The 19905-nt window shown below is 39.9% G+C and overlaps 2 protein-coding genes and 1 long non-coding RNA gene across 7 annotated transcripts in view; 1 reads left to right on the plus strand and 2 right to left on the minus strand.

The window, feature by feature from the left end:
* Positions 1–1823, minus strand: part of LOC112225381 (SPRY domain-containing protein 7) — a 32951-nt gene extending 31128 nt beyond the window's left edge. The window contains exons 1-2 of the mRNA XM_024389312.2: positions 1522–1823; positions 1235–1351 (exon numbers count right to left, since the gene is read on the minus strand). Coding sequence (XP_024245080.1) covers positions 1235–1351; positions 1522–1618 — 214 coding nt within the window. The 5' untranslated portion in view covers positions 1619–1823. The remainder of the gene's footprint in view (positions 1–1234; positions 1352–1521) is intronic.
* Positions 1824–1887: 64 nt separating this feature from the next.
* Positions 1888–5855, plus strand: LOC112225379 (tripartite motif-containing 13). 5 transcript variants are annotated; one of them, XM_024389308.2, is made up of 2 exons: positions 1888–2059; positions 4096–5855. In XM_024389308.2, the coding sequence occupies exons 1-2, from the start codon at positions 2021–2023 to the stop codon at positions 5254–5256; spliced, it is 1200 nt and encodes a 399-aa protein (XP_024245076.1). In that variant the 5' UTR covers positions 1888–2020; the 3' UTR covers positions 5257–5855. The 5 variants fall into 5 exon arrangements, with proteins under 5 accessions (XP_024245076.1, XP_024245075.2, XP_024245077.1 ...); XM_024389307.2 differs by lacking the exon at positions 1888–2059 and adding an exon at positions 3319–3389; XM_024389309.2 differs by lacking the exon at positions 1888–2059 and adding an exon at positions 3396–4014.
* A 3995-nt stretch (positions 5856–9850) lies between these two features.
* On the minus strand, positions 9851–17831 carry LOC121840945. The gene is made up of 2 exons (XR_006080009.1): positions 16421–17831; positions 9851–15900 (listed from the first exon to the last, which is right to left on the minus strand). It is a non-coding gene; the product is annotated as an uncharacterized LOC121840945 (long non-coding RNA).
* Positions 17832–19905: the final 2074 nt, after the last annotated feature.

Raw genomic sequence — 19905 nt, forward strand, 5'->3', positions numbered from 1 at the left:
CACCATAAATCCAGAGAATGCCAGACTTTGATGACAAAATTTGCCCACTAAGGACTGCCGCGTTACCTTCCTGTTAAAGTGAGCACACTCACAAAGTGAGTCCAGAAATGTCTTGTATGCTGCTACATAAATCATGTAATATGCCAGGGAGATATGTATACTGTAGCTATGAAAGTAATACTAAGTGTTTGTTGTGTAGTAAGCTGTTAGTAGCCCATGCGTCTCACCCTTATAATTTGGTCCCTTTAACCCTCAATTTAGCCTACTGTTCTGACTTGGTGGTGCACATGTAACCTATAGCCTGTTTTAGAGAAATGTCATCTAATATTGTAAGCACTTTCATTGTCTGCGTATATGCCCCCTTTATTTATCCTACGTTTCTGACTTGGTGTACAGGGAGAATACTGTAAGAACGGCCTATGTTCTGAATTCTGTCGCTGTACATTTCAAAAGTGCTGAACAAAGTTATATTGACTACATCTGTCCTAGATCGCTCATTGTCTTAATCAAAATTACAGATTGCCTCTTAGCCACTCGTCGTCCCCTTACGCCATAGTTTGTACATCTCATTTGTCAGTAGAAACCACATTTGTTTAAGCAAGTCAACCATATCAGCTATATTTTTTTAAGGCAGGAAATGAGGCTAAATTAACTGTTTCGCTGTCAGACAAGGCTCCGGTGATAGCCAGGTGTAGCAGTGGTAAGGTGTTGGGACTCTGCTGTTGGGACAGTTTTATTAAGGCCCTAACAGTTTGTGGGCACTGTTTGTCAACATTATAGGGACACTGCCCTGTGTCGGGTGCCGTCTTTCAGATGGGACCTTAAAATGGGTGTCCTGACTCTCTGAGGTCATTAAAGATCCCATGGCGTAAGAGTAGGGGTGTTAACCCCGGTGTCCTAGCTAAATTCCCAATCTGGCCCTCAAACCATCAAGATCACCTAATAATCCCCAGTTTACAATTGCCTCATTCATCCCCCTCCTCTCCCCTGTAACTATTCCCCATGTCGTTGCTGTAAATGAGAACGTGTTCTCAGTCAACTTACCTGGTAAAATAACGGATAAATTAAAAAAAAAAATACTAATAATTACAAAAATAGTGCAATTCATGTATTGTTTAGTGTTGTGTAGTGGCTTTGCTGGCATACATTATTTTTAAAAAAGTGTTACATGCTAATATCGCAACTGGACAGACAGGTGGACAGTATATGGACACATTTTCAATAATTTACTTACCTGTGGACTGGATCTTGAGCTCAAAGTAACTCTTGTTTTGGTGCAGGGGAGCGTTGGCAAGGCAACAACCGGTGCCACATATTCTCCGGCCACTCTTCACTATGACTACATCGGTGCCTAAAGGAGAAAGAAATCTAAATATGTTTTTATTTACGACTGCAGTGCCGAAAACAGCCAGGTGGATGTTAGACCCCTAACAAGCTACGTTGATTTGTTAGCCAAGTTAGGCTAACCAGACCGGCCTTTACAGCTTAAAAAACAACCGTCGGAAAGTTTTTGTCTCTCACCCATATGATGCGTGTCTAACTGGACGATGGGCATTTCTTTGAGAGGAAGATGCCCCGTTCCCCCATCTCCGCAGCATCCCAGACAACACGTAAACATTGCAGCAATTTTACACGGTCTCTTCTACTTACCACAGCCACAAAGTCATAAATCTCGTGTATTTCTACAATGTAACTTCTTTAAATGTGATTTTTAAACCTAAACTATACTGCTAACCTTATGCCTAACCTTAAATTAAGAACACAAAGCACATTTTAGTTTTCATGAATTTTACGATATAGACTATTTGTGGCTGTGGTAACTAGTGGAAACCTTCCTTGCGCTGAAATATCCGGAAACAGAGTCACATCGACGAAGTCAACGAGCTCTGAAGGAGCTCATGAGAAAAGCTACCATCATTATGAAACAGGGACACCTGGTGGGATCCATAACACAGTGTCATGAGCCAAACATACTCTCCTCTCGAATGCGTCCAATCGCATTGCTTGCGAAGATACGCAGATGCTCCTGATGGCATGGAAACAAGGGAAGAAAATCAAGGTCAACATATTTTTTTTTACACGTGACTTAGTAGCTATTGGTTATCAATGTGTCAAACATTGGGACACATGACATGATCGTGTGTGGAGTGGCAATTCCATCTCCTGCCAAAAAAAGGGGAAAATGCCTATAATGAACACCCCTAATGTTGCTGGGTAGACCTATATGTAGTGATTTTTTTTAAATGTAAGGAGCACTTTCAGTAGCATATCACTAAGTCCTTTGATAGTGCTTCCAATTGGCTACTTTGTATCCATGCACTGAGCATTGGTGGAGTTGAACATTAATTTACAAACTTAAACTCATACCTGATGTTCACATATATACATATATCTCTATCTACCTATCTATCTATCTCTCTATGTACATATATGTACATATATATGTATACATATATATATATATATATATATATATATATATATATATATATACACACCTATATACATATACACATGTATATATGTATACATATATATATATATATATACATATATACATACATATGTACACGTACATACGTATACATACATATATATACATACATATATATATATATATATATATACATACATATATATATATATATATATATATATATACACACACACACACACACACACACACACACACATATATATATATATATATATATATATACATACGAATGCTGATTGCCTGAAAGCCGTGGTATAAAAGCCGTGGTATATGAGACCATATAGCACGGGTATGACAAAACGTTTCTAACCAGTTCATAATAGCAATAAGGCACCTCGGGGGTTTGTGGTACATGGCCAATATACCACGGGTAAGGGCTGTAATCCAGGCACTCCACTTTGTGTTGTGCATAAGAACAGCCCTTAGCCGTGGTATATTGGCCAATTACCACACCCCCTCGTGCCTTATTGCTTTAATAGATTATCGTTATTACTTCATAATGATGTATAAAAGTGGGGCGATAGACACAGTGAACAAAAACCGGGTGACTAAAAACATAGTGGTTGTTGACAGTCTTTCATGCTGTAATGTTTTGCATGGCAACAGTCCCCCTCCCAACTCCAACTTGCAGGGATCCTCTGCATTTTTCGTACTGAAAAAGAAAACGCATCTTGTTTGTGAAACGTAAAAAAATGTGTGCGTAAAACCGTTGTCCATTAATATTACTGAGATGGTTTCATTTTCTGCGCGCCCCTTGTATCGGGCGCTATTTGGAGCTGGAAGGTTCACTACAGCATAGCACTGTGATCATGAAATGGTTAATTTTTATCCCGGAAAGGGCGAAGTCTGCACAGCAACAAGAAGTATGTTGGACTGTGCTTCTCAGCAGCTGGTGAGGTTTTCCCCCCCAGTTGCATGTTGCTTTACGCCTGCAAAAGCTGTCATAACCATACCCAATACCTTGCCAATAGGACATACTCGTGTGTGATCTAAATTATACACTGCAACTCGTTTATACTGAGTGGTAATCGTAAGTGTAAGTTTGTGTTTATGTAGCATAGCTTCTACTGCTAAGGAAACGTTTCAGCGGGCTTTTACCGTCGAGGCAGGGAACTTTAATCGTTACCATCTCTTCTGCATATAGAACAATTGGATGAAACGGTTGTGTTGTGCGTGCAACTTTAACGATTGCGTGATATGTCGTCTCAGAAAACAAAACAAATCTAGCGTGAACACTAAAAAGTAGGTCGTTGAACTTAGGCAAGGGTCCGTGGCGAAGCGTCTTTCAGACAAATAGCCAATGCAACTGGCATGATGTTCCACAGCGCTTTCTATTTTCATCCTTTACGCGGACACATCGACGCTTCTCATTTTGACCTTGGCTGAATTGTAACACCAGTCACTGGAGTCGCAGGAGTTTCGTGCGTTTTAGCCAGTGTTCTGTGTAATTCTAGTGATGTGCATTTCCACCATCACTGGCTTGAATCATTGCGCTGCTAGGTGATGTAGATAAACGGGTATGTATGATTGATGAATAGTGTATTGACCTATTATTTTCGATTAGTTCTCCACTCAATCCTGGTTGTCTTTTTTTTCAGAACACCATGGAGCTTCTCGAGGAGGATCTCACCTGCCCAATTTGCTGCTGTCTCTTTGAGGACCCGCGAGTTCTGCCGTGCTCACACAGCTTCTGCAAGAAGTGCTTGGAGGGGATTCTGGAGGGGAACAACCGAGGACCTGTTTGGAGACCCCCATTCAAATGTCCCAGTTGCCGCAAGGAGACCCCTCAAAACGGCATAAACACCCTCCAGATCAACTACTCCTTACGCGGAATTGTAGAGAAATACAACAAAATCAGACTTTTACCCAGGATGGTGCTGTGCAAACACCACAGTGGTCAACCGCTTAATATATTTTGTGCCACAGACTTTAAACTTATTTGTGGATTTTGCATAACAACTGGCGACCATAAAGGACATAAATTCTGTGCCCTGGAAGACGCATATGAGCAGGAGAAAGCTGCGTTTGAGGAGCTGTTCCAGGGAGTGGAGAACTGGCGCAGCGCAGATACCATAACCTGCCTGGAGACACTGGAAGCCAGTAAGAAGAATGCACTGCAGTTAGTTTCCAGGGATGCAGAGAAAGTAATGGACTATTTCGTCAAACTGATCAGCACCCTGGACCACAAAAAGAACGAGATCCTCTCTGATTTCGAGACGCTGAAGTTGGTGGTGATGCAAGCCTACGATCCCGAGATTAACAAACTAAGCGCTGCGTTGGAGGAGCAGAGACGCGCGGTCAGCATCGCCGAGTCCTTCAGGAATGTGACTGACCCCTTCTGCTTCCTCCAGCAGATGCAGGAGTTCAGGGAGAAGTTGCGCGTTGTCCGGGAAACGACGCTACCCTCCCGGATAGACATGGATGTCGGTCACATGGTCCGGAACTTCGACGTCAAAAATTGGGACTCGGTGAAGCTCAAAGATGTGGACAAGCTCTCGGTCCCCCAAGAGAGTAGCGCGTATTGCTCAACGACCCAGCGTGTCAGCGGCAGAACGCTGGGGAGAGTCATCGTGATTGTTGTGTGCCTGTTACTATACGCCCTGGTGCTTCCGCAGCTGGACAGCCTGACCGTGGTGTCAGCCCAAGTCTCCTCGCTCTGCCACAGTTGCCTGCCCGTGCTATCTGGCTGGCTGGAGATGGCTACCGGTGCGTGGCAGTGCTGGAGAGAGGTAGTGGATGCCTGGTGGGTGCGTGGCTGAAATGTATCCTGAACCTCTTTCACACAACTGGCAAATTTCTTTGACGTAGTAGGTTGCTTTAGATTTCCAAATATGTTATTTTTGGATCTGAAGCAAGCTGCAGCAGTCTGATAGAAAGCCTATATGTAAAAGTTATAGGCCTAAGTAGATTTATAAAAAACACTAGAAAGCTATTCAAGTATTTACAAGCACATATGTATCATGATTTTAGTATTTTATATCGAATCTATAAACAGAACAACCATAACACTTAACGAGAATCAAAACACTATTGCAGTACATTGATTGTTGTCAGATTTGAGAACAGCTTGTTTGGTGAATGTTAAGCAGCAGCTCTGTCCTGGAGCACCAGCCATCATTCTCCAAGCCATATGATCACACACTTTAACAACTACAAGTCAAAGCCTGAGTCACCTCATGTGCATATTAAAGTAAATAACGATCATGCCATAGGCTAGATTATTTAGCAAAGGCCTAATATTTACACCTAGAAAGTCTGAGTTTGATTTATTTGTAAGTTTTACGGACAGTCTGTTGTTGTCATAACGCATCCCGTGTCACCAGCCTCATCTTTTGCCAAAAATAAAACTTCAATTTGGTCTTTTTCTTCATCCTTATTTTTGAGTGACTGAGGGGGTTTCACAAAAATTGTCCGGCTGTTTTATGCACGTGCACTCTTCCCGGGAAACGTCAGAAGTGAAGCCTTCTCTATTGGTGTGCACACTGCTCAAGTGAGATGAAATACTGACATTATGAAATGCCATGCACTCGCTCAGGCGTTCTAAATTATTGTTTGATGCTGGCCTTCCCTGTGGATCCGTCATCACTGTGCGATTTAACCTCCACGGGGGGGCAAGGTTGAATGTTGCATAACTATACAGACATCGTCATGGTTTGTCTAAATATCACGTTAGGCTATATAGCAATTTAATTTTCATTATTCAAAAAAAAAAATGGGCTTATGCAGACTTTATATTTTTGCAAAATTGAAAGGCAACAATAAATTATAGCCTACACATCTGGGATGAAATACAGATTGACTCAACTGTACCAGTCCCTGTCAATGTGTGCTCAACTTTGAAAGTCATGGGTTGTCATAGATGGCACTTGTTGCCTACACTGGGCAACTATGCAATCCATGCATGTTGCGAGTGGATCACAAAAGAGCAATTCTTAGAACTCATCGCGTTTTTTTTATTCCAACATATAGAAAACAAACCATGTCATAGGCCTACAACTTTTCAATTGAAATTTGCAGCACTGCATGTATATAGGTCCAATAAAAATTAACGTGCAGGCTCTACTGTCCATTGGTCATGTCCTGCAGTTTGGAATTTTCTGAAGGAACGAAATCCTGACGGAAATCCCGTGATCAGACAACAAACCTATCATGAACCTATGATGTAAGCACTGACCACAATTCAGGACCAACGTCACAGCATGTATATATATAGCCCGACTGGGCAAATAAGGTATGAAAATGTAAAGTTGGTCTTTCTCTTTCCTATAATAACTAAATTAATATAACTAATACGACTTCAAACAAATGCAAATATACCTATATATTATATAATTAGGCATAATGATGCACCCAAAATATTGGGTGATGACATGACCTGATGAAATGGTGCCTGCATGCATAATGATCTTACATAACAATCATTTTCTAACAATTCCAATTAATTATTCAAAATCCAACTAAATTCAACATATTGGATAACATTCCGTGGGAATAACATATAGGCCAGGGTTTCCCAAACTTGGTCCTCGGATCCCAAGTGGTGCACGTTTTGGTTTTTGCCCTAACACTACACAGCTGATTCAAATAATCAACTAATAATCCAGTTTTGATAATTTGAATCAGCTGTGTGGTGTTAGGGTAAAAAACCAAAACGTGCACCACTTGGGATCCGAGGACCGAGGTTGGGAAATGCTGATATACGCTATACCTCTAATTGCATATGGTGCGCAAATTGCGCAATCAACAGAACTGTGTCTCAGAGGCCTTTCTTTACAATAAAACATGTCCACTGATGTATTTATAACCCCCAAAAAGTTATCGTCCAAATGTAGATATTTAGTTTATATTATGATGAACACTAGGTGTTTAAGAATATGCAATAGTTTAGGCCGAGTCTGACTAGTGAATTGTATTATTTCTGAAGTAAAATGATTTGTCTTATATGAAGGAACAGATGCGCACTTAAATGACCAGAATAAAAATAAATGTTTAAAAAAATGATTGGTAGCCTTTTCCAAACGCGCAACGAGAGGTTATAATGCGTGGCCAACACTTTTCTATTCCCAAACAGACATGTTATTTTATATTTCAAAGGCACTCCATCTTCAGACGTACAATTAGGGCCTCTCACTAAATATTGTCGAATCATTTCACAAAATAAAGCATGGAAAAGTCATGACAAAGGGATGGGTGCTCCTCAAAATAGTTTTAAGAGAAAATACCCGTAATTAAACTGGCAATATTTTTTCGCTAATTATGTGCAGTGACAAAGTTTGGGAAGTAAAGGATAAATGCATAGAACTATTTTTGACCAGTGTAAAGCATTCTATCCAACTGCCTACATTAAGTATACTCCCCTGAAAACCCACCATAGTCGATACCCGAAATAGGTCTGTAGAAGTAATTTAGCAATTAAGTTTTTAGGCTAAGCATTTAATTGCAAAAAAAATGTATCATATGTATCATTTAAATATGATTTAAATAGCCTTATAAAAACGTGTGGGACACGGATCATCTCGGGATGGTAGTCTATAGTGCAATGTGTGTAGGCTAGGCCTATGTGTGTATTATACTAAATTAACATATTGCTTTATATTCTTGCTTTAAAAAGTTAGAATAAGCCTAAAATAAGATATGGACTCAAACCATGGTAGCCAGTGATAAGCCCTTTTCCCTTCAATTGTCATTGCAGCGCTCTGCACCATTTGTTTGTCACAATAACCGTATCCTCGGCTTCCAGGCCTCGCTCACGTTGAAAGTCTGGTAGAGGCTACAAAAACGGTGGCCCAAAAATCAAGCCTGTTATAGGCAAGCCAGAGATCACGAAATCATTTTGCTAAAGTTTCACAATAATACAAAATACACACTAGAATATAGGGCGTGGTTTGGTGGTTGACTGCATTAGCCTGAAACTTTAAATTAGATTTTAGGCCACAAGTGACATATAATGGGACTCATCTTGATAACAGGCGACGGGGTTTATTCCATGTGTGATAATTGATTGTATATAGGAATTTATCAAATTGATTTGTTTATGCTAGCTGGCACAATATATTATCTATGTAGACTATCCTCTTTTAAATTGCTGATAATATAGACACGCTAGAGGCCAATAGACAGGTCACTTAGGGAATATCATTGGTACATTTCAAATTGGCCAAATTCCCTGGAAGGAACACTTAATAGGCTGATCACGCGCTGCAACGCCACAATAATCTGAAGGACATTGACAAAAAAAAGTATAGATCAAGCGTTAGCCTCGGTAGATTGCAAGTTGCCGAGTGTGACCATGCATGGCCTTGCAGGAACTCGTAGGCCATGGCTTGTAAATATATCACTGGCCTTTATCAAAGTTAGGCCTATCATCAGTAGCATATATGCTACGCTACAGTATAGCATGCCTTCTGCCCACGATTAGCCACAGATCTGTCAGTCCCAATACGCCTATTCGGTGACCTTACCGCTATATACAGGTGTGAAACTCACTGTGTGATGTGATAAACTCGCAGGTAACATTCGCGATTATTTAGGTGTTGACAAGACTAGTGCTATAAATATAAACTAATTGAAGGCGAGCCACAATGAGTTGGACAAGTTTACGAGTCTTCGGTTGCCCATAACTTGCTAAAATATACATGCCAATTCCAAAATTCTACTCACTTAGCCAAACAAGCCTATTTCTCTGCCTCATATAATTGTCAAAATAGGCAACCATCCCCAAAAGCTTCGAAATTAGGGTTAAATTATACACATTAAGTTTACATTTAAAACGGATCAGCTGGAAATTAGTGTTTGGAATATTCCCAGAAACCAAAAAGCTAATTTACCCGAATAGGCCGATACAGCCTGTTAGTCAAACTGAATGGATGTAAATTAGACAGTGGAACGTACAGTGCGGCTCACTTGAGGCCTATACACAGGCTAGGAGGCTACTTCGTTTTACTAACTCTTGTTCAAGGCCTATCTTGACCAAAATAATGCTCAATTGATTTGCTCAGCAGTGCAAAGGTGAAGGTTCTAATGTGTATTCTTCTCCCACAAAAGGCATTGTAGGCGGTTGAAAAACTAGATTTTGTTACAGCACAGTAAAACGTTTTACAAAAAGCTGGTGCAAGAGGCCTATACACATAACCTTCATAGAATTAAAATATATGGTCAATTGATAAATTACGTTGCTTATTTGTATCGTTTCAATAATTGGATTTTCTCTGAAGATAAGTGCATGGAGATATAATTAGCATTTGGCTTGAAAATACACATTAACACCATGATGGTCTATTGTTGTACGGTAACTTTAAAACACTGCGAAGTGTGAACTTAATATAGTGAGAATATAAAAAAAGGAAAACGTGCATCATTTCAAAAACGTTTATTAGACAATGCAATACAAATGCGTTTCAATACAAAAAAAACATGGGCCAGTCTAAATTATTACTTGTTTGCATGATTTAATGTGCAAATAAAATGTTCATGTATATACAAATATATGAACATAACCCCCAAAAAATGAACTATAAAATACAACATACATGTAAAAAAGTTAAATGGACAAAAACAACTGCTTAACCTAATAATTATGTACCTGTCATTATGACGACACACAGCGTCCCTCTCCATTCGGTGTCTTCTCCTGTGCACCGTTCTCCTGCGATGCGCAGTAGAGGGACTGATGCATGCAGACTTGCCGTAAGTTAACGGTGGTAAGCGGTCAGCTTTGCTTCAGCAGCACGTTCAATACTGGAGGCTTCAGCAGTAGTTTTAACTCCAATATTTACGTGCTGCTACAGCAAGGCAGCCAGTGATGAGGCAGTCGGATCCCACACACACTCTCCCACATACTCTTCCGGGTAGTTCCACAGATGCTGTCTGTCCAGGCGTTACTGCGGCAGCACAGTACGGCCTGCATCTCTGTGTAACCCACAAACCATTCTGTGCTGCTACAGCACCACCACAACCAGCTCCATCTCTCATCATCTGATTCTCTCCCTTACACACACACACACACACACACACACCTCTCACTCCCTGCATACACACACACATCCTCTCCAACTCCCTCTCCTGCATACCCTCATCCTCTGGCTCACTCTCTCCCCCTCACACTTCGGAGAAAGAAACGGTAATTCCACATGAAACTAGAACAAAAAGGGATTTTTTGGGGATTGTCACAATTTTATCCATAAAAATGGTCCTTTGGATGAAGTATTGTTGACATATATTTGAAATTTGTATTTAGAAGCTTTTGGAAATAATTATTCCAAGTTAGCATATTTTAAATTTCAGCCCTACCAAGGAGCATTGCAAGATACCATAACTGTTGATATATATGGGGTACAAAATGCATCTTGTCCACTAAAATGAGTAAAACATTTCATTTTGCAAGATTAATGTACATTTCATATTTTGAAAAGTATCACAAATAGAGAGACTTCAATTTCTCATATTTTACTGACAGACTGTTACAGAGTGGGATCTCTGGGACTTTTTTTTGTTAGTTATGACCAAATATATGTGGGGTATGTAGAACTCCATTCTTTCTATTGCCAGTACAGAACAGCAGAGTACAGTATAATATACTCGCAATAGGAAGAATGGAGTTCTACATACCCCACATATATTTGGTCATAACTAACAAAAAAGTCCCAGAGATCCCACTCTTACCTTCTGTGTCAGTAAAACAGTCCATAAAACACAATGAGAAATGTATAATTTTCATACTTTTCAAAATCCTAATAGATTTAATTATGTAAATGTTCCTCATTTTAGAGCATACAATGAGGTTTTAAATGACATGAAGATTGTTTGTGCCCCATATAGAGCAACAGTTATGGTGTCTGGGTAGGCCAACACGGATTGATTATTTCTCAAATATGCTTTTAGATACAAAATGTCAAATATATGCCAACAATACTTCCTCCAAAGGAACATTATATGGATTACATTGTGGAAATTAAAATAATAATTTCTCAAGTTGTGAGGAATCACCCGAAAGCAGCATCCAGATGGCCTATCAGTGTCTGAAAGGAACTCCAGGACTCTCAAACCATCTGAAAAGCACAGAAGAGAATGTGGGTAAATAATCAGCTAAATAAAAAAGGCAAAGTACTGAGGTTGTACTTTTTCTCTCTTCTACAACAGATCACGTGTGTTTGTGTATTATGACAGGTTGAGACTGAATCAGCTAAATTGAAGGGGTGATGCAGTTTCAATCACTTCACTTTCAAATCGCACATCAGGCCAGTTTTACTTAGCTAAACTATAGTGCCACGTTTATAAATCTGGCCCCAAGGCTTGGGTTAAGTAAATATAATTCATCTGCATACAGCATTTTGTTTCCAAAATTACAAATATTACAGCTCAGACATGTACATCTTAATTATTCAACAATAAAAATCTGGCAATTGCTAGAAAATGCCCATTTTGAAAGTAATCAGTCAGTTCAAGAATGAAAATTCATTACTCACTATATCCCCTAAGATCAGTAGAACATAAGTAATATTAGACTGAACCACAGCATGACAAAGGGACATAAATATCTAATCACAATGTCCAAGTCACTTGACAGACTAGTCCCCAACTCTGCTAAGTCACATTTATTATACTGGGGGGGAAAAAATATGGTTGACTGCTGTTTGAATGAAACATCCTTCAACTTCCATCTGGTCAAAGGGGAACCTATTGAAAAGTAGAGCAGCAAACAGACAAAGGGTTTATAATGTGATACACCAGTTATGGTGTGGTATTAACTAGCATCATAGGCACAATTATGGTTACCCTAGTTTCCAAATATCGCCTGCTTCCGCTGATTTGATCAGGTCCGATAACCACTCTAGTAATATCACTAATGCACTATGGCACAATTCAACAACTCTGATCAATGTCACCAACAGAAAAAAAGGGACGTCTGGAAGACCATTAATTAGTTGATGATCCACTCCCCCCTGGCCAGCCAGCGATAGCATCTTCATAAATGATTGGTGTAACTTATTAGAAGGGGACTGGGTTGTGTGTGAAAAATGACCACAAATCTGTGTGTACAACAGAGGCATCCAAAATCCAAGGATATGAAGTCCATCACCATGAATTACAACTGGACCTTGTCAGAGTTTAAAATAAAGCATTTGGAAAACACATCAGAAATGAGAGAATAATGTGTGGTTTTTCTATTCTCTAAGCGGGTGTTTATAATGATTAACAAACAATGACGCCATCTTGGGCAACTGTGGGTGTATAAGGAAATAACCCAGTGTTAACAGTGCTGTGTCGGGAGATGGGCCCTGGTATTACAGGGTGGGAGCAGAGAAGTGAACAAACACATTTGGCATCTTACAGTTTAATTACACTACAACTTCTAAATTAACAGCAGCACTGCCAGTTAGCTAAAAAGACATTTGGCCTAGGATTTTCTCACAGGATTTAATTTTCACACAAGTTACACCATATGAGAAATGATATCTTTAGTTAGTCATTTACCCCCCCAAAAAGGTGAAATTGGACTAAACAGCTGATAGGACGCAACAATGAAATTCTAATAAATTAAAACACAGCCTATGGCCTCCTAACACAATCTTTTCAGTATTTCATATTTTTTACCATTTCAGTTAAGATTTTGGTGAGCCTCAACTTGAAGCCTTTTCACCTGTACAAGACTCCACGGGAAGTATGATACACAAAATCTACATGACCAGGGGATAGTGTTGATCATTGATGGCAGTATCCCAGGTGTTCTGTGGCGGAGTACTTTTGGCTTAAAGAGATCATGCCTGCTCCATTGTGTTCTATTAAGTGTTCATAGAACAGAAAGTACTTAACCAGGACAGTGTGAGCGAGGGATACAAATACACACTCTCCCTCTCTGAGGCACAAATATTAATTTGGACAAGGTGGGTCAAAAGACACACAAGGAAACTAATGATTAATAGATTTCCGTTTCCCTCATACTGAATACAAATTTTCTCAGAGAATTAGTTAAATGGCCACTGACAACTAAATGGGCAGCAAAGCAAACCACAAATGACTTCTAGATAGGTCACTTAAATATGTCCCCTTTTTAAAAGAGGTTTTGAAATGGGGGCCTCAATTGCAACTGGCCTATATTTCATGACGCTGACAAGAAAACTAGAAATATAAGGTCCAAGTTTTATAGTGGTTTATCTAGAACACTAATTAAAAACTGAAAATCCATAGACATTTTCTATTGAAGATCTGCAGTAGCAAAGGTGTATTCTGGTCACTATATAAATACAAACACGAGAAGTGTTAATTATTGCCTGAATAATATTATTGCTTCAGACTCATGTACATCGTAATAAAGAATTAAACTATCTGTACCACTTCACCCACTTTCCATACCAGCAACTACAGTATACAGACTTACTTCATTTCAGTTGATTACATTTCACGTCAGGCATGTCATATTTTTCTAATTAAATTGCATACCCGCTCTCCCGGTTGATTGAAAAATAAATCTAACCCGATTTGATCTAAAGAAAGAAAAATAATACACTTGTGCACTCCACACACACACCACTCCCACTCCTTGAGACATTCCCTCTCTGGGTCTCTCTCGCTCCTGCTTTACCTTCATGAAAAATCATAAATTAACTCACGAACCAGGTGATTGAATGAGGCCTCAGACTGCATCAGTGGGCCAAGAGGAGCCTTGACCAGTTGTCACTACAACCCAATATCCACACACACACCATTATGGCTTTAACCTTTCCCTGCTCTCTCCCATTGTCGCCTCTGTTCCTCAGCCTTTTAACCAGTTCTTATGGCTCGCACCCTGAATAAGCAACTCAGAGTGACCTGACTCTGGGGGCAAAGGTCGAGTGACCCCCTTCCACAGGGGCAGGACGCTCTAGACCCCCCCCATCACAAACCCTTCTCTTGTCAAGAGCAAATTTAGTTTAGCCTCATTTGTAACACAAGTCTGTTCTGCTATGTGTGTATGTTGTGTAGGCTATATGGTACATTTCTAAGAAGTTTCTAAACTATACTGAAAATTGTTTTATGTAAATGTTAAAATGTTGCTTTGTTATTCAATGGGAGAATGATTATCATTTAAATAATTAATTTGATAAGAGTTGATACATCGACTTTAGTTGAGGGAAAGTTATAATTTCTTTGATTATTTTAAGTAGGTTATGAGGATTGTATGCACAATGCTGTCGAGTATAAAAAGCAGTTACATCATAATTCAGTTTAGACAGCAACTAATACCAAACATGCAAATACATTTCAAATAACTGGACAAGTTATACATGCCTGATATTACATTCTGGGAAAGGATTTTAGTTTTGAAAGCAGTCCCATGCAACTTCACATCCATTTTAGATGTCACACTAGATACATTATATTATTATTTATTTATTGTTTAAAGTCAAACTCAACATAATAGGGCAATTTCCTTAGCTATGGCTTTATTTTCAAGCACATCCCTCCATACACAATAACCCAGATGTACTTCCAACTTTAGTCTAGTTACACCATGACATGGTGTAACTACATGGTGTAACTACATGGTGTAACTAGACTGAAGTTGGAAGAACTGGGTACTTGTGTATGGAGGCATGTTCTTGTCCATTATCTAAGAATGTTTGACTTTTTAAAGATGACAATCACTTTAAAATATAATATAGGCCTACATTTGAATTATACTTCAATGACACAGAACCTACAAACACATTTCTTACTATCCCTCTCCCACACACATGACACTGCATTTTTCATAAATCATTACAATAAATTGAACAGAATATAATCACTATTAACAGAACCCAACTACCAAAATCCAGTCACATTAAACCAAAATCACAATTCTCAGCATTCATCTAGAATGGTTAGGGACTTAAAGCTGACCATTCCACACTTGGTTTGGGTGTATTCATGTATTTTAGAGAGTTAATTCCACCCTAAAATAGTAGAGTTTAATGTTGTGAGTAACTAGCCAGAGGTAACTGTTTTGGACAGGGGTGTGTGCAGGCAGGGAGGTAGAGGTTCAGTTTATTGTTTATAGTAATTTACACCAGGCCTGACATCTATAAATAGGAACCCTTCTGAGCCATAGAAACACCAGTCATGCAGTTGTGGGTGTTAATCCTGCAAAAACTCCAGCAGTCCGTTCCCACTTGTCCAACACACAACACATGCCCAGTAGAGCACAAGGCAGGCAGAGTGACCGCAGAGCTAACTGACTGACTGGGGTTCCCTCTGCACAACACCAATGTCAGAGAAGGTACACACTCACACAAACCAAGCCTACACAGTTTGTTCATTTCACGCGACTCCACTAATGGAGACTTGCGAGTGACCTCAGAGCACCAATCAGCCCAGTGTGCAATCTCCCCATTCACGGTCAGGCGGGTCTGTTACAGTAGGGCCCTTCTCACTCCAACACAGCACTAGAGAAAATAAAGGAAAAAGATCAACTGGAAAACACTACACAATATATTTTCAAGTCAATTCATGTTGAGGACTGAGAACACTAGGGATGAGAAAAAAGCCTGGCAGGCCGACCATCTGATAATGCAGAAGAGGAGAGGTATAAACAAAATTCAAATCCGGTTGTATGTGGAAAACATAAAACCCAATTGAAAACCTTAACACAAACAGCCTTATCTCAACTCTACATACCAGTCCAGATGCATGTATAGTAAACTGGGGGGGGAGACATCCAGTCAAGGTTAGGGAGAGGGCTTCCCATACAACTATTCCCATGACCAGCATGCGTCTGGAGAAAAAAGCATGCCCCACACACACCCGTCCCCTCACATAGCAAACATCCCAGTGTAGAACTGTAGAAAATCCCAGGCTCACAACTGCCCTGCCTGTACGGTAAACCAAACACATTAATGTACATTGTACACAAAACTTGGTTAACTACCAAAACACTAGAACTAGGTGTTTCTCTTGACTACTCACCACTTCAATAGAGCTGCTCCATCTCCCCACTGCAGGGCCAGAAAAGCCATCAACAGGAAGTAGACAAAGCAGAAGCAGTGTGACGCCGGCCATTTCAGAGCTACGTCCCGACCGACGCCTCCTCGGCACTGGACCCACAGAGAAATGACAGAGAAACAACCCTCACCCGGCCATAAACACTGACACCAAACCAACGCCTGTCGCATTAGTAATCAACATGAGTCATCTCTCCATGAGAGGAGCAGGCCAGAGAACTAGCAGTGAGGGAGATTAGGATCCAAGCTCAGTGTGTGTGAGAGAAAGAGGAAGAGAGGGGTGTGTGAGAGAAAGAGGAAAAGAGGGGTGTGTGGATTTGAGACACACCCCCAGTGTATCCAAAGCACTCTCACACGTACACAGTGCACCCCATCAACACGCTTGGGCCAAAACTCACTCTCCATTCTGACAAGTGTCTAAATTCACACACAAACCCCAACTTACAGTTAAGCTGTTATGCGATGCATTCCCACATTTGAGTCCTATGACAGTATCTCCCTCCCCATCCGACAAGCTAGGTTTAGCATAGGGCCCCAAAATATAACTACAATAGACACATTGATACAAAAAAATTGATTTATCCACAGTTCCCGTTCGTGACGTGTAAAGAGGGCTATGCCGCTTTGTGATGCTGGGGGCCGGTAGAGTGGGGACATCATGAAACAACCACAAACCCAGAGGAAAAGAGGCCCAGCAGAGTGCCACTATGGCTACATTCTCACATCTCCCCCATGCGGTTGACTGACTGATAAGATACTCCATTTCATTTGATGTGGCCTAAAGAGAGTGACTATATCCCAGTCATCTTACAGTTGTGTGGACTGGCACACATACACAAACAATATGAATGATATATTTGTACACAATTAAGCTCAAGGACCGCTTGTAACGGTTTGACTACAACCAGTGTAAAAAAGAAAGTGAAAAGCCTAACTGGAAGGCTGAAGCAAAAAAGGACAACCATATTTTCAAATGTTATTACATAATATTCTGTAAGTATGAGTATTTTAAGTAAGTGGGGCAGCCATGTTTACCAGTAGCTTCCCTTAAGTCAAGCCTGAATTGACTTGTAAAATACACCATGTGTTTCAATAGGATGGAGTCAAACTTATTGTGGAGGATTTAAAAATGGTGCAACCAGACAGCATTAGTTAAAATGTAATGAGTGATGTTATCGGCATCACTAATACATTAAATACTGCATTTAGACATATCAGCAGTCTAGCACATCCATACAACCACCATAAGGTGTCCGCACAGCAAAGCCATAGAATTACAGCGTTAGTGACCACAACACATGTTGTCCATACAGACTGAGCAATATTTACTGGGATATAAAAGGTTTTGCACTGCACAGTACTATATCCCCACACAGACACAGCTTTCAGAAAGTATTCATACCCCTTGACTTATTCTACATTTTGTTGTGTTAGTCTGAATTCAAAATGTATTCAATGTTTTCTCCTCACCCATCTACACACACACACAATACCCCATAATGACAAAGTGAAAATGTGTTTTTAGAAATGTTTGCACATTTATTGAAAATGAAATACACACCCAAGTGAATACTTTTCAGAAGCACCTTTGGCAGCGACTACAGCTGTGAGTTTGAGTTGTGCAACATTAGCACATTATTCTTAAACAAAAAAATTATTCAAGGTGTCAAATTGGTTGTTGATCATCACTACACAACCATTTTCAGGTTCTGCCTTAGATTTTAAAATATATGTAATTCAAAACTGTAACTTGGCCACTCAGGAACATTCACCATCTTATTGAAAACCAAATCCAGTGTCAATATGGCCACGTTTTAGGTTATTGTCCTGTTGAAAGGTGAATACATCTCCCAGTTTCTGGTGGAAAGCAGACAACCAGGTTTTCCCTCTAGGATTAAGTTTCACCATAACATGATGCAGCCACCACCATGCTTGAAAATATGAAGAGTGGTACTCAAGACTTGTGTTGATTTGCCCCTAACATAGCGTTTTGTATTCCGGACATTCAATTAATTTCTTTGCCGCAATTTAGTGCCCAATTTCAAACAGGATGAATGTTTAGGAACATGTTTATTCCGTACAGGGTTTCTTTTCACTCTGTCAATTAGGTTAGTATTGTTGAAAAACTACAATGTTGTTGATCCATCCTCCGATTTCTTCCATCACAACCGCGCTAAAGGTTTTTAATTCACCATTGGCCTCATGGTGAAAACCCTGAGCAGTTTTCTTCCTCTCTGGCAACTACATTAGGAGGGACATCTATCTTTGTAGTGACTGGGTGTATCGATACCAAGTGTAATTAATAATGTCACCATGCTCAAAGGGATATTCAATGTCTGTTTTTTATAACCCATCTACCAATAGCTGCCCTTCTTCGTGATGCATTGTAAAACCTCCCTGGTCTTTGTGGTTGAATCAGTGTTTGAAATTCACTACTCAACTGAGGGAACTTGCATATAATTGTGCGTGGGGTAGAGATGAGGTAGTCATTCAAAAAAATGTTTAACACTTATCGCACACGGAGTGAGTCCATGAAACGTAAGCACATTTTTTACTCCTGAACTTGAGGCTTCCCATAAAAGGGGTAGAATACTTGACACAAGACACTTCAGCTTTTCATTTTTAATTAATTTGTAAACATAATTCCACTTTGACATAGGGTATTGTCTATAGGCCAGTGAATCTCAATTTCAGCCATTTTAAATTCAGTCTAACAAAATGTGTAAAAGTCTAGGGGTGTGACTATCTGAAGGGACTGTGTGATATAGATATATACACACACACACTAAATAAGAACTGCACAAACTTCAACATTTTTCAAAGCCCTCACTGATATACAAGTGGCATTGCCACTTCATCAGCATAAAAAATGTAAGACTAATATATTTGCCCATCACACCAACCTGAGATATCGTTTTTAGTAGGCCTACACTACAGGAATCGTCATTTAGTAGAAGGGGCAGGTGTAATAATCTGCCGTGTGCAAATGTGACACTAGGATGCACTGTGGCCTATGCAAAGACTGACGCCAATGCAAAACAAGTCAGGAAAAATGTATGCATGACAGAAGCAACTTAATACGCTACACATTATATAAGCACTTGTGACATCAACAGCAGCCATACATTTTGTGGGGAGAACATATCAATACTACATTTTACATAATACCATAATACTCAACAAATAATTTCAAACATGGATTCCCCACAGTGAACCAGTTAAGAGTAAAAACTATCAGGACTTGTGAAGTAGTATCCTGTTTTATGAGGGAGTCACCACTATTGCCTCTTTATGGCCTGCCTTAGACATGGCATAGTTGTGGAACCACACTCCACCAGTGTCCTTGAAAATAACCAACAAAACCTGTAAAAACCTGCTCGCATCATGGTGAATTTAAATACTACAGAGTTTGTGCTGCATGGGGTGGTTCTCTACAGACCGGCTATCACA

The sequence above is a fragment of the Oncorhynchus tshawytscha genome, linkage group LG26 (assembly GCF_018296145.1).
Source record: "Oncorhynchus tshawytscha isolate Ot180627B linkage group LG26, Otsh_v2.0, whole genome shotgun sequence".
In the NCBI taxonomy this organism is placed as follows: Eukaryota; Metazoa; Chordata; class Actinopteri; order Salmoniformes; family Salmonidae; genus Oncorhynchus; species Oncorhynchus tshawytscha.